General features: G+C 37.3%; 1 protein-coding gene across 7 annotated transcripts in view; it reads left to right on the forward strand.

Annotated features, from left to right (window-relative positions):
- The window catches only part of ANO3 (anoctamin 3), a 112,530-nt gene extending 101,877 nt beyond the window's left edge, over positions 1 to 10,653 (forward strand). For all 7 annotated transcript variants that reach the window (XM_077784400.1, XM_077784399.1, XM_077784403.1 and 4 more), the window contains 4 exons: positions 357 to 504; positions 1,701 to 1,781; positions 2,641 to 2,746; positions 3,520 to 10,653. In XM_077784400.1, coding sequence (XP_077640526.1) covers positions 357 to 504; positions 1,701 to 1,781; positions 2,641 to 2,746; positions 3,520 to 3,702 — 518 coding nt within the window. In that variant the 3' untranslated portion in view covers positions 3,703 to 10,653. The remainder of the gene's footprint in view (positions 1 to 356; positions 505 to 1,700; positions 1,782 to 2,640; positions 2,747 to 3,519) is intronic.
- Positions 10,654 to 16,155: the final 5,502 nt, after the last annotated feature.

Here is a 16,155-nt window from a genome sequence, read left to right on the forward strand (position 1 = left end):
TAATTTAGAAATTAAATAAAAGGGCTGAATTAACTTTTAATTTAAAATTCAATTAAATAAGAAACCTCTTTTCAGAACCTCCTATTTGGCCTTTATAACAAAAAATGGCGGATATGCCTTTGTTGCTTGGCTGTATCTTCTCAGTAGGGTGTGCCCTGTTGTAAGATTTCAGTTCGGTGACACGGGTGGTGGCTGTAATGTGGGAACATGGCTTCATCTTGACTAGTTTTTCTGTCTCAACTCATTCTCAACAAGAAAGGAAAACTGTATGACTAATAATGATTTTATTATCACTAGTATGACTTTATATGACTATGAAAAACTGACTATTTTGTTGAAATTTCTCTTGTTTCTAGGTATTTGGTATGGAATTCTGGAAGGAATTGGAGTTCTGGCTGTCATCACCAATGCCTTTGTTATTGCCATTACTTCTGATTACATTCCACGTTTTGTCTATGCATACAAATATGGTCCCTGTACAGATCAAGGGTACAGACAAGAAAAGTAATTAAGATATTCTTTATATATACATGTATTTTTTCGGTGCACAATTTACTGCTGTATTTCTATGATAACATACATCAGATACATTTCTTTTACATCTGTGCAAACCTTCCCAGATGTGAAGTGTAAGTCAGCCCTTCCAAAGAGTTTACAACGTAGCTGTTTATATAAGTGGAAAATCATCTCTTTCCTTCTGAATGTGAACAGAAAAGTCTGTACAGTGCATCAGTTTTCAGATCTTTTCTCGATAAGCTTTTATCTGCAGTAGGTCTATACTGTCTTCTCCCAATACATTCCCAAACACACAGATATGCTACCAAAAATAGTGATTTACCCTTCCTGAGCTGTCAGAGGAAAAGAGAGTTTAAGGGCAAAAATAATGAAGTGGGATAGGATGAAAAGAGACAGTATCAGAAAAATGTTAGTGCTTAATTCACCCTACCCATTTAAGAGAGAACTATGTAATTCTATTTCTTCTTTTGTCAGTAGTGATTTGAGGTATTACAGCAAATCTGAAGATTCAGATTATAAAAGGATTCCTTATGCATCTCTTCTTAAATCTTCTTTGACTTTCAAATGTGCTTTAGTTAAGTAACAAGACAGATTTCAAAGAAGATAGGATATCTTTCTTGTCTGTGGTTTCCAAGCAACAGCAAAAATTCACTCTTACAGTCATAAATCAATATATTTATATGATATCTGTAATTAATAGTAGTAATACATTTTTGCCTTTAATAGAACTATTTGGTATGTATACACTGTTCATTTTACTGTTGGTGAAAACTCATAAAACCTGTTATTTTTTGGATATGCTGCATTATTGGTGGCTGATTCTGCAAGGATGTTAAATTATTCTGCTCTCTGCCTTTCTATCCATCTTTCAAAGTTCAGTAATTTTACAAAACAGTTAAAAGCAGTGTAGCAACAAGTTTTGGTTTGCATCTCCCAGCAGGTAAGAAGCAAAACCATAAGAAGTGCTGAAAATAGACTTTTAAACACCTGAAACAGATGTTAGTCTTTTTTTTTTTCCAGTAAACTTTGCTTCTCTGCATGAAATTTTAGAATTGCTTTTGTCCTGATAAGCAAATAAAGTATTATGCTCACAGTATCTGATAGCAGAATATGTTTACATACAGGATGTTTATTGTATTGCCACTTTATGAAGAAAGTGCTGCCCATATGGCTTTTTCTTTCAGATGCTTAAAAGGATATGTCAACAGCAGTTTGTCAGTATTTGATTTGAGTGAACTTGGGATGGGCTACTCAGGATACTGTAGGTATGTTTCCTTGCTCTCACTTACTGTAATACAGCCATGGACATTAATTCAGACAGTAAATTGAAAGTGCTGATATTGGCGGCATTTCTTTTTTGCCCTTAAAAGCATTGGAGTTCATGTTTGTTCAACATGGCAGCCTCAGGTGCAAAGAACCTTTTGGGAAATGTGTGGGAAGATACACTGCTAACATATTGGAAATTTATGTTTGAAGTTTTTGTAGGACTCTCGCAAGCCATTATCTTTCATGTCTCTATAAATTATTTAATTTAAAAGTTTTACCAGCTGCCAATAAGGGTAAAAATCCTCATTTCAATTTTGCTAAGCATTCTGAGGTCAATAAATTAAATACCCAGTTTAAATTTTTGTTACCTCTCTAACCCAGGTTGAGATTGCAAACAGTTATGCAAGATGAATATAAGAAATACAGCATAAAAATTAAATAGGACATGAGTGCACTCCTGTTTTCTGACTTAGTTTTGCAGTGAGCATTAATTTAAATTAGAAACATATTTCATTTATGCAAACTTTGTCTGGAGACTCTCAAATGCTTATAAACAAAGACAGGAACCAATTTAGAATCAAGACACCTAACACTCCAGCTTTGTAACAATAAAATAAACTATTTCCTCTGGATTTTTGAAAGCACAAAGTACTGTCTCACAAACAGCTTTATTTAATAGCCTGTATTCTGGACAGTTGCTCTCCCTTTCAGTTTAACACCTCTTGAAGTGTACTTTCACTTCAGTTTCTCTCCTTTTAGCCAGATCTGGGATGAACTAAAGACCACTTGACCATGTCAAAAGTATTAATTGCTCAAGAGAGCACAGGGTAACTCACTGGGTTTCTCTTTGCTTTGCAGGTACAGAGACTACAGAGCCCCACCATGGAGTTCAACTCCATATGAATTCACTTTGCAGTTTTGGCATGTCCTGGCAGCACGACTGGCCTTCATCATAGTATTTGAGGTTAGTTGTGGAAAGGAGCAATTCCTTTCTACGTTTTGTAAGTCTGAGTTGATTCTTTATAGTCATCCTATAAGTAAATTGTAATATTAATCAATTGTTTGTTCATTACAGTCAAGACAGAGGAAAAAAAATTGTCTTCCCCAAACTGTTGACTATCAACTACTTCAAAAAGAGTTGGCAGAGCATGCACTTGCTGTAGAACTCCTCTAAAATGATATTTCTTTAACAGTCATCTTATACATCCTGTTGGTTCCTTGCCCAGTCTTTCCTATTTTATCGAAAACTAAGTGTAAGTTTTGTGTATATTAGGCAGAGTTATTACAAGATAGAATGTGTGTCAGGAAAAGGATCCATGATTCTAGGATAGGATAAAAGTTGAATCATGTATACTAAGTTAGAAGTATGTATTGCATACTCCCCAGGAATCTGATTACCTATTTCCATGATAAGCCCTGACCAAAGACTGCTTGTAGGTAGAGTTGGTATTTGTTGATCAACCTAGCATATCCTGTAGTCACATCTTCATTTAAGTCACTAACTCTGTCCTTTGTTTTCCTTTTTAGAAAACTTCAGCATTTGCCCATTTCTTTTAGATCACTCATTTACTCCCACAGGAGTGCTTTTATTAAAAAAAACTAAAGGAGTTGCCTTTCAGTCACAAATTTAATCTCAGTCAGTTTTGCCACAGACATTTAGACTCTAAAGTGTAGTCCTACAAAAGAATATTTATTTATATGTTAAGCAATTATTTTTGTTTTTGTTTTTCTTTTCAGCACCTTGTTTTTGGAATAAAGTCTTTCATTGCCTACCTAATTCCAGACATACCGAAAGACTTGTGTGACAGAATGAGAAGAGAGAAATACCTAGTCCAGGAAATGATGTATGAGGCTGAACTGGAACATTTGCAAAGAGAAAGGAAAAATAATGGAAAACAGTATCACCATGAATGGCCTTAGTCATTACCAAGCTGCAACAAAAACACTGTTTGAAATTGGAGAGTGAATTTACAAAATGAAGTCAGTCTGGCATCAGTGTGAGGTTTGGTGATGGTGTATATATGTTCTTGCTAGGCAGTACAGTTGCTTATTTTGGTGGCCACTGAGATGTTTCCAGTGATGTCAATGAAAAGCCTTACCTGTAACTGGTCTGTGATGAGCTCCAATGACAATTGGCATTCAGAAATTTGTCCAGAGTGAAAATCTGGACATTGTTTTAAAAACAGGCAATGGATTTTCATGCTGTTTATGAAGATACTATCAGTATGATGGAAACAGAAAATTACCTGTGAACCTATAGAGTAACGGCATGACTAAAACCAACTTACGTGATCTACACTACTTCTACAGCTTCTGATTGCTCTGCTCTATCTGTAATAACTCTAAAGAAAAGAGCAGTTGTTGCCTTTGTGGCTATAACTTGATCCTTCAGGCTTACTGTTTTGTCAGGTTTGTCCTAGTCTCTTGTTGAGATTGTGGATGTGGTCCTACCCTAAAAAAAGGGGTCTGTGGCTGCTAAATATATACTATGCAGTTTGAGATTTGCACATCAGTATCATTAATTTACCCATCTTGAAAACCAAAAAGTCCAAATTCAGAAAGAAAACAGCAGCACCAGGAGAAGGTAATTTTCTGTTTGAAAATTACACAGCTGTTGATTTGTCTTTGCACTTTTGTGTGTGAAAGGCCATCTCCACATGCTTCCAGAATGAAAGAACTGTCATTTTCATACTATGTTACTGTTCCTCTTGATCTGCCTGGGCAATGATTCCATGACTTCACAGAGTGCTAACTTGAAATACTCCCATGCAGTGCAAATTATTTTCTTTTCAAAATGCAATTATATCTTTATAGGATGCAAGCTTCTGCTGATATATATGAGACATACAGTATAACATCGTGGCTTGCTTGTTCAGGGAAGGAGAAGAGCAACTTGTAACAATGTTCTTCTTATTGTAATAGTAAATATTGTTGTAATGTATGCTTCTTTTATTGGTCTAAATATGTCATAACATTGGAGCTGGCTACAGGCAAATATGTATACAGATTGTATATAAATGCATACACACGCAATGGTTACTCATAGATTTACTATTATTATTAGTATGTCCTCGTACACTTTGGGGAGGAATTTTTTGATAAAATCACTAAAAAAGTAGATGTTCATTGAAGCATCATATTTTAGTTTTTATGTGCAAACAGCATACTGCAGTGTTGCTTGTGGTTAATAGTCACATTTTGGTGATGAAATTGTCTGTTACTAACATTTCATAATACAGGAAAAGCACTTCATGTTTAAACAAATTTGAAGGGATACCTTGCAGGGAAGGGAATGGATAAACAGTGTTACAGTTGTTCTGTTTCTCTTGTACAATTTTAAATAATGCTTCTCTGTATTGGATGAGAAAAATCTGAAAAACAAAGAGTTAGCAAAGCACAGTAGCTACAAAGTCTACAAATTTTGACATTATTTTTAGGGATAAAGCTGCAGCAAAATCATGTGTCAAGTATTCACTCGTATTTATTAGCACAATAATAATATTTCAGTGAAATAATCTTATTTCACTGAAATTAATTTCAAGAGTCAAGAGCCCATCAAAGTAGTTAACTAGGATTTGTTGTATCCAGAGAGCCTAACATCAGACTTTTAAGTTCTTCAGTTGTTTCACCACTTTAATGAGATTTCTTGGTTAATTTCAGCTCCATTACAAGCAAGACAAGGCACTTGTAGGGGTATCTATAGTACTGCCTGAAAGGAGGAAAGAAATTTGAAGAAAAATTTGAAGATCTGGCCCAATCAGGTACATTACCCATTCACTCTGTGATAAAGGGCTGATCGAACTCGACTTGCCGTGTTTTGGAAAGGCTGTTTCATTCCTTCATATTCTGGGTTGTGCATTAAGTCCCTCAGGAGTTGTTATCAGAAAAAAATTACTGCACTCTCTTCAGTGCTAATAGAATCACAAGATTTGATTTAATTTATTGTCTCTCTGTCTCATTCTATGGACTGTGAAGCACTGTTTGACAGCTTTTACTGTGTCACAGTTTTTATTTGTGTGCCACCTAGTGATAATTGAATGCTTCAGAAGGTCACAAATGAGCTCTTTCCAATATTTTCTCTAAAAACAAAATGTCTTGGCTGGGCCAAGTTATAAAGGTGTAGGGTAAAATTAAGCAAAAATCAGAAATATTATTTTATACTTTCTTGTTTCTGCTATTGATATTGGCACGTGTCAATACATACCTAGGCAAATTCCAATTGGACTTGAAAAACCACATTAAACAATCTTTTTGTATTTGAGATTTGCATGCATATATATTTATATATATATAATGATTTTTTTTAACACTGGAATGTAGAAGTATATGAAAGGCAAGTATGTAGATCTGACATGGTGCAGTTTATGCACTGGGAAAGCACAAGAAATTTGGAGAAACACTCTGTGTGTCCTTTACATTTGGAGGACATCAACAGTGTGTAAAGGTCTTGCCACCATCTAGCCAGTTGCTTAAGCTCAGAAACTTTTTTCCTAGATTTTGCTCAGTATGCTGTTTCCATTGACTGCATGTTATTTTCCTAAAGAACAAGGCACACACTGTCCTCAGGAATAATGTATTTTTTGAATGGTGAATGATCTTTTAATATGCTAAATATGGTCTTTTCAAACAAATGACTAGTATGACTAGACTGTGCATGCAGGCTGCATTTGTGAAATTTGACAAAGCTTTAGAACCTCAGTTTGTGCAAATATGCTTTAGATCATTGCAGATCTAATCTATGAAAAGTTTGCTCTATGCATGCACCCTTAGAGAGACTGCATGAGCAACTAGATTTTTTATATACAAAGTATTTGTTCAAAATGTGTCAATTATTCTTAACCAAATTTTGCATCTTGTTTCAGACAAAAGAAATTTCCATTTCAGAAATGGCACCAAGTCCAGATATGTGATATACACCTCATTTCTTACAACTTTTTATTCTAAATTTGTGCCTAATGTGTGAGATCTGAATTTTGGTGAATAAAAAAAGGAAGATAAGGATTCTGTTTTACTGGCCATCCTAATGAGAGGTTCCCCTAAATTTGTCTCTACAAAGAGGGAGGCATTAAGAGTATTCACAGCTGAGTGCTGAGGCTTGCCTGAATGTTCAGCTCAGGCTCCCACAGCACACTGATTGAGATATTGGATATTCCCTGGATATTTGGAAACAAGGCAAACCTTATAATGAGTTCAGTAAAGCCTTGGAAACTGTCACCCATGGCATTCTTCTGGAGAAAGTGGCAGCAGGTGCACTCTTAGCTGGGTTAGTGCTGGATGTCCATGCCCAGAGGGTGGCAGTGAATGCTGTTTATCTAGCTGGCAGCTGGTCAGGAGTGGTTCCCCAAGGGAACCAGTTCTGTTGGGGCGAGTTCTGTTTAATGTCTTCATCCATGATCTTGACAAGGGGATCAAGGGTATCCTCAGTGAATTTGCAGACAATCCTGAGTTAGGTGGGATTGTTGATCTGCTGGAGGCCAAGAAGGCTCTGCAGAAGGATTGTCTCCCTGTATGTGAGTGAGGCCACACATTGAAATGTGTGTCCAGTTCTGGGCCCCTCAATTCCAGGCAGACACTGAGGTGCTGGGGCATGCCTAGAGAAGGGCAGTGAAGCTGGTGAGGCATCTGGATAGATTAAATCATAGGAGGAGTGGTTGAAGGAGCTGTCATTGTTTAGTTACATGAGGAGGCTCAGAGGAGTCTTATCACTCTCCACAACTACCTGGAAAGAGATTGTAGCAAGATGGGAGTCAGCCTCTTCTACCAGGCAGCTAGGGACAAGACAAGGGAACATCATATCAGGCTGCTCACAGTGAAGTTCAGGTTGGACATCAGGAAGAATTTTCTCATTGAAAGCATTGGAACGGGCTGTCCTGGGAGGCGGTGGGGTCATCATCCTTGGAAGTGTTCAAGAAATGACTGGGCATAGCACTTACTGTTGTGATTTATTTGTCATGGTGATATTTGGTCAAAGATTGGACCTGATAACTTTGGTGATGTTTTCCAATGTTAATGATTCAATTCTTTCTTAACCCTTTTTGTTAAAGGATTTATAGAGAAAATGGTGACAGGGCTAAAATTTCAATAGCAATGATGAATGATAAGTGAGCTTTTGGTTTTTTTTGTTAGATGTTTCTGTGGAAGTGCATATCTTCACTAATATGAAGTACACATCAGCTGTGTGCCTTTCCAACAACAACTTGTCATAAATTGTGTTCTGAGGGACAGTTAGGTTCAATTATGCCCTGTGGAAAGCTCAAAAGGAAAATGTTTAGACAGACTGGTGAATATAGGTTAGTAGATAAATACCTTAATGGAAAAATTAATAAATTTCAAGAAGTTTCCTTCATAAAAAGTTATATGGAAGGAAAAATACCTTGGGAAACATAGCTTCAGGGCAAGTATTAATATGGAGAAAGGCAAAAATTTTGATGTTTTATTCTTAATGTGCCATTAAGATGATCAGTCTAATCATATGGATAATGCACATCTACTCTTTCCTTGCTGTGGCTTACTCCACTGCAGACTCCAACTAAGAGTGTTACCAGAGAGAATTTCTGGAGCCATGGAATCTATTGGTGTTACCTGTCAAGTCCTACATGGCATTGTGGGACTTAGCAAACTTTTGCAATATGTCACAATTTGTTTGGAGGCAAATTAGTATAGTTAGCCTGTAACTGTCACCAATTTTCTTTGAAACTATTATAAACTAGATTTTTTTGTATATACAGGGCAATAGCCTTATCAATAAAACTCATTTTATACAAACGGCTACTTATGAATGTGATAAAGTTGATGGAAAATTTAAAAAATATCACATTTTCTATTTAGCTTCTATTAAGAAAATGGACAGAGATAAAAATAGTGGTATCAGTAATCACTTAAAATGCAGTAGTACTTCCAGAAGCATTATATTTTTTTGGAATCCTCATAAAGTGCTGATGTTGCTTGTTTAGGGGTAAAGTGTGAAACAAATAAAAGGACAGCATTTCATAATGATTATTTGATGTTAAGACTGAATCTAGAATTCAAATAGAATTCCACTTCTAGATAGACATTGATTCCAATGCATACTTTTTCTGACTAAAATGCATACAGTGACACTTTTTCAAAGTGTTTTAGTGAATTCTAACCTATATTCCTGTAGTAGAAAATCTAGTAGCTTAAAAAATTTCCCAAGTCCTTTCATACTTAATCTCATGCCCGCAAAACACATGTTCCTCTGAGGTCAAATTCAGCAACCAGCATGTGGAGGATGAGATTGAGCTGAAGGCAGCAAAGGGCTCCTGTTCACTCCAGCAAGTTTTGTTCCAGAATTGCATCAGGCTCTGCAAAATAAGGGTTTGAGGATGAAGCATGGGGACAGGCCTCCGGATATTTTCTTTTTTTTTTTCTCCTTTGGCTCATTCTTTATTTATTCTTGTTGTTTTGTTGCACACTGCCCTCTGGGTGACAGTCCAATTTCCAGGACAATTCTGTTACAGCAGATTTTTTTACAGGCTGTTTTTGGATGTCCCTTACTGAGATGCCAAACAAATCTGTTTGGTGCTTTTTACAAATTGGTATGCCTTGGTGGGATGAAGCAGTGTGAGGCAGGATGGGGCACCTCTACCTGTGCTGTTCCTGTCCTTTCAGTCACTTCCCCAAGCACCAGAGTTTTTTCTCATTGTGTCCCTTCCTACACATGCACATACACCCTAAATATCCTAGTTGTATAATTTTTAAATTTCTATAATGGATTAGTTTTGACAGTTTTTATCTGATATTGCCATTGCAAATGCATTTACTAGAAATTTGGATTGTTGTAAGCTTGCCATTACCATAATAGCACAATGTTACCATCACAGCACAAAGTTATAATGGCACAACAAGCAACAGTAGGGAAATAACTGCACTATTCCATGGTATACAGGAACTTTTTAAATCTAGGACCGGGATGTAGTCTTGAAATGTAATTGTGTATTTCCTCTTCACTGCACCCAAAATGACTTTGTGTGAGTTCTGTTGGCTCATTCTGTCTTTTTGATACAACCTCTGTATTGCTAGCTGTTCTCTGGAGTTTGCATTCTTACTGGTATGAGCTACTTGTTATGATGCAACAGGGTGAGAAATTAGGGTTAAACCTAATGGAGTGTAAAGCTAGTGAGATTTTAACCACTGAGAACGTGATGATTTTTCTTTTAATAATGAATAAAAAATCAGATCACATTTTCTTTTCATGTTCTATTTAAATTACTTGGAATTTCGTATTGAATAATCTTCCAACCAGTTTGCTCTAATTTTTACCTAGAGTAGTATAACTGAAATGTCAGTTCTTGGAAATAATCTCATGTAAAATCTAACTGAATAAGATAGTTCAGTCATTTTTTTACTCTGATAGTTCTGGCTAACTTGCAATATCATAGTCATAAGAGATTTCTTAAAATGTGTATATATTTGAAATTTATGCAATGTTTAAATACAACTTGATTTCTAAGTAAGCAGTAAGAACAAAATTTCAGCTATTTTTTCTACTCATAAATCTACACTTTGTAAGTAATACTTAAATCAAGTTTACAGTAAGAGAGAATGTTTTTGGAGAAATCTACTTTTCTGTGCAAAAGCTGTAAGTTCCTCCAGCATGTCAGCTTTCAGTTTATTTTGTATTTTAAGACTGCTTTTACAAGTATCTATGTACCCTAGAAGTAAAAGAATTCACTGAGGAAAAAGCTGTAAATTTGATTAACTATTGTAAGACACTCATGGCATAAATTTGTCTTTGGGATGCTGTTTACTTTATCAAGGTTTACATATACAAATGCAATTACTTGCTGTATCATGCACATTTGATTATTACTTTCTTTTTCAATAATAAACTTGGATATCTTTGAAAAAGACTGTGAGCTTTATTATTTCAAATATTCAAAGATAATTAAAAGCAATTGTATACTTGAAAAATGTGTGCTCATGAGCATTCAAGCCATAGTCTTGTAAGAAAATAATTTCAGGATCATACTTGGCTCAGGCATTTATTAGAAATATTCAATTATTTTGGCCTCAAGGCACTGCTAGACTGAGTTTTAAAATTTTCAGTACTGCTTTTACTAGTGACTAACAATTTCTTAAATTTAATCTCTTCTAGGATTTATCTGTACCTAGTTTCATAATCTCAGTTTTCCAACCAAAGTGGACAGGCTAGATCTGATTCTGGAATGATCAATGGCTCAGGAAGTGGAGAGTAAATTTTTTATTATTTGTTTAGGGATTGGTTAATTATAAGGTATTAAGTTGTTTCTTTAATATTTAAGTTTTATAAATTCAAATATTTCAGGATTTTTAATATGATGGATATTCTGTTTTTGTTTAAAGAGTTTTATGATATTAATAATTTTTATAGTTTAAATATTCATATAAAATTTTAAGATTTGTAGGTTTTGTAGGTAGAATAGGGAATGTTTGATATAAATTGTAGGGGTTTTGTGTGGTTTAAGTTTGTGTGGTTTTTTTGTTTGTGGAATTCTTGGTGTGAGTTTGAGTGTGATATGGTTTTATATTTTTTGTATTTAGGTTTTGTATTTTTGGAAATATAAGTACAATTTGTTTTACGTTATTAGTGGAAATGGGTTTTTAACTTTTGTTTCAGTGTCTTTGATTAAAATTGGATGGTTTTTTATAAATTTTGTGTTATTTGAAAAGTGTTTAAAAATTGGAGGATTAGGTTTTATAAATGTGTTATTTAAAAAGTTGAAGATATGCAAAGTTTTGTTTCATTTTATTTGAGATGTAGTTTGAGGGGTTTTTTTTGTTGTTGATTTAAAATGTGTTTTAAAGTGTGGTGTGTTTTTTTAATAATTGTTTGATTTATGGGGGAAGAGAGAATTTTAAAAGTGTGGTGTATATTTTAATGTATTAAAAATGTGGCTAATTTTAAAGTTGTGTATGTGGGGTTATTGTTTGTTTTTATTTTTGGGGGTGTATTTAAAGAAGGAAAAGTTTGTAAAAAGTTTTGGTAAGTATAACTAGTTGTTTTTTGTGTGTAGAAGTAAAAATTGCATTTGACAAAGTATTGATAGATATATGAATATTTTTTAATTTAGTAAAAGATGGGTATTGGTAATATTTTTTTGTTATAGTTGTAAAGATTGTGATTTTTGAGTGTTAACAGTTTTTGTAGAAATAGAAAGTTGTATAAGTTGATAGAGTAAGCAGTAATAATGGGTTTTGTTTGATTTTTGGAGATGTGAAATACTTTATAAGTGTGTATTTTGATAAAAAAAAGATATGACAGTTTTGTTAGTTTGAAAATGTTTGGTAAGGTGTTTGAAATAATTATTGTTAGTTTATTTGATTTTGGTTTTTTGTTATGAATTTTGGAAGTGAAGAGTGTGTTTTGATATGAGAAATAAAATATAGGTTAGTTCTGTGTTGTAAAATTGTATAAAGATATGAAGGGTAATGATATAAGGTATTATTTTTAATACTTTTAAAACTTATTTTTTAAATGTCATTAATAATATTAGTAAATAAGCTGAGTTTGTAATTAAATTAAAATGTTTTGGAAAGAGTTGAAAAGTTTACAATTTTACAAGAGCTAAAGAGTTTATAATTTTTATAATTGTAAAAGCTGGTTTTGGAGACTTGTAAGGAAGAAAAATCTATTTTATTATTAATAAAGGATTTTTTTAGAAGAGTTTTATTGAAATATGAGATTATAAAGTTGTAATTTTTTTAATATTATGAGGAAAAAGGGTTTTTGTGGAGTATGATGATGTGTTTGGTGGGGTTTCTTTAAGAGTTTTAGTGATTTTTTTTTTTAAGGGTTTTTTGAGTTTTAAATGTTGCCCTTTCTCTAAGTCAAAAAAAGCTAACTCCAACACTGGAGGAACTGAGAAGATAACAACGCTGTCATGAATATTTAAATGGAACATAAATGTCTCTGAGTTCCAGTTTTGCAAGGACTTATCCTTAAATCTTCCTAGAGAGATGAATAATGAACTGCTGGTTTTAGCCATTGTACACTGTCATGTATGATCCATATGTTGGAATTAGTGTAATGCTGTGGCTGCCTCCATTACAAGTACAGAAAACACCTGAGCTCACGGAGCAGCTTTAGTTGTAACAAAACTAGTCTGGAAACAGTTGAAGAAAAATCCTTCAGGGTATTTCTTCGGTAGCATTTGGAGAGAATGCAATTCTAGCCAACCAAACTCAATTTTTTTCTGACATTAAATGGATAAATTAAGATTCTCATATGGCAAATGGCTTGAGAAGATGTTAAGTCTGTAGTGCATCCAATGCTACCAAACCTGTGAAATGCGTGCAGAGCATAACGCTGCTGTAAGTATAAGCTTTAAGTTCCTTAAGAAATGTTCAGGGAAGACTTTGTTGTCTTCAGAGTTAGAGATCTTGAATCAGAAAACCTCCAACTATGACTAGAGAGGGTTTTATCACCCTTATCTCACTATATGGCTTCATATTGATGTTTTGAACCACTTTCACTCAGGAATTATTTTACATCCTTATGCATGGTAGTCAGACTTTCCCAATACAACCTAATCAGTGATCTTTGTGCCCATGAGATGTAAATGGTACAGTAGTATTTATTGAATTTCCATCTTTGCCTTGATAACAATCTCAGGTATGGAAGTAGGAAGGAAAAGCATACCACATGAGACAGCAAGCAGCTGTCTTATAGCCAGACTCAGCTCTAAGCTTTAATGAGATTATAAAAGCAGTGTAAAAGGGATTAACACAAATATTGACTTGGTTCTCAGTTTCTTGACAAACTGTCCCATGCAAGCAAGGGATTGTCATTTACAGACTGCTATTTCTGTTCTTTAATTAAAATCCTGGGACCACTTCCAGGGGTAGAGCATGAACACAGGGGAAGTAACTTCAAGGACCAGATTGACATACATCTGCATCATAAAGATGGTCACTGATGAAGCAAAAGCAACAGAGGGGCTCTTCAAAAAAATACAAGCTAAATGTATCAGGTGGGTCTGTGAGTTGTCTTGGATATTTTCATTCAATCTGTTTCACTCAACTCTGAATTTTGTTTTAAAACAAATATATTTATTGAAAAACTATATCCAGAAGTTAATCAAGGTGAGAGGAGATCTGTTGGATTTTATTTTCAACGAGCAGGTTTTCAAAGAAATGTGTTTCACTGAAAGAGAGCAATGAGTGGGCTCTGCTTCCAAGACAGTGTACCAGACAGATTATTTTGCCTAATTATGTATTTTTTTTTTCAAAATTCCACATGAATTATCAATTAGGAGGGATGGTCATCATTCAATGTTGGTTTATTTTCTTTATTGCATAAAAGTAGATACTTTTGATACTTTAGATACACAGATAAAGAGCTGTGGGATTTGTAATTTTCTCTTCTTCCCCCCCCACATTCCCCCCCCCCCCTTCCCACACGTTCCCCCTTTGTCCTGCGACCCAGCTCGCCCCTCCCCCCCGCGGTCCTTTGTCCTGATCCTGTGTTCCCTTATCACTCCCCCTGGCCAGCGGTCTATCCCTGCCCCCCACTCCCGCCTTTCCCATCGCCGCTCCTGCCTCCCCAGGGCCTCCAGGGTTTCCCTGTCCCTGCCCTATCCCCATTGGCCACGGCTCATGTTCCCATCCCCGGCACGGGGTATAACCAACCCCTGGTCAATGCCCCGGGGTCTCGGGAACACGCTCCCACAATAAACACGTGTCTGCACCCGAGCCCCATGTCACTATTTTGTCTGTTCCCATGCTAGAACTGAGCCTCGCAGAGCCGAAGGGGAAAAGCGGCCCTGCCTTTCCTCTCCTCCCGCTGTGCTCCTGCAGGCATCTCCCCGGAGCCGGTCTCGCGCGGCAACAAATGGTAGCAGAGGATGGTTATTTCCATCAATTTGTGAAAGGGAGAGAGAGAAAGGAGCTCTGTCGCCACAAGAGCTCTGCAGACGCTAAGAGGAGTTGATGCGCCGGGTGGAAAACAAACCTGAAGTTCCAGCCAGGGACCCTCTTCTGTCCTTGCCGGCGTGCTCTCTAACCTGCCCAGGAGCGGCCACGCTGCGCGGGCAGCCGGACTGCAGGGGCCAGGAGCCGGGTAGACTTACCCGGGAACAAAGAGGAGAGTTTGGCAGAGGCTCGATGGACTGAGCTCAACGAGTGGCCTGTCAGGGGACGGCATTTGAATGGAGACCAGAGGCTGACAGTGGCTGAACCCAGGGTTTCAGAGGCGAGCCCTGGTTAACGGGAACACCCAGGCCTCTGGGAGAGCCAAACCGCAAAAGAATGTGTCCTCAGTCTAGCGTGATTTTCCACTACCGAGGAGAGAGATAAAGATTTCACCACCCGAGGCCAGAGGGTAAGTTGGGTCAGAGCAGGGTGGGACCCTGGTGGGCGGCTGAGCTACCTTTTTTTCTTTTCTGAGTTTTAACCACTGTCTGCGCTCAAACGGGGGCTGTAGGCTTGCATGTCCCTGGCGGCCGGGAGGCTTTTTGTTTTCCGAGGAGGACGCAACCTCGATTGGTCTTTTTGGGGTAACACATACTGGAAAGCGCCTTGTCTTTTTCGGAAAGCTGCCTTTTCTACCCTCTCCTCCCTATTCTGGGCTATGGGGGCACGGGGGGTCGAAAGGACACGGATGGGACAGAATTGTAAATGGTGACACATCAGCTATGGGAGAAGTGTTAACATCCTAAGAGAGGCCCTTCACATCCATGCATTTCATTGGCTTCCAGCCACGTCGAGCCCCTCTCCTGTAGTTTTCCTCCTCGGCTTCTGCAAAGCCCCCCCTTCCCTTTTCCCCACAGACTTTCCCAAACCTTCTCCCTTGGGATGGCAGCGGCCGAGCCGCCCCAATTTCCCTGCAGGACACTGTTATCCTCCCTTAGGGGTGGCATTGTCCGTGCCTCCCCGGGCGAGATGCAGTGCACCCGGCACCCCCTCCCAAGATGGCACTGGCCACACTACAGTGATCCCCTTTTCCCACCTTGATCCTTCTCTTCCACCCACGTTTTCCCGCCAGCCCCACCCCTCTCTCCAATGGCCCTGCACCATCCTGCTGCGAGCCAGCCCCTATTGGGGGGAGGACAGGTTGGATTAATCCCTTGGTCCTTCTTCTGGCCCCCTTCTGATGGGAGGGATCGCCGGAGGGGCCCCTCCGTTAGAGGACCTCCCTTTGTAAGAGAGCTTTCCCCTTTGCTGTGGGGGAGGCCCCCTTCGAAGGGAGTGGAGCTGGAAACCTAGACCAGAGCTCCAATGGTTTTTTTCCCCTGAAACAGTGGCGCCCAGGTTCACCTCTGTATCCCATCTCCTAAATGTACCTTGCCCGAAGTTCCCTTATTATTTCAATACAAGTTTTTCCCCATTGCTTGTGATAATTTGGAAATAACTTCTTGGATTGAGTTATATCTT

This window comes from Lonchura striata, chromosome 6 (assembly GCF_046129695.1).
Source record: "Lonchura striata isolate bLonStr1 chromosome 6, bLonStr1.mat, whole genome shotgun sequence".
Taxonomy (NCBI): Eukaryota; Metazoa; Chordata; class Aves; order Passeriformes; family Estrildidae; genus Lonchura; species Lonchura striata.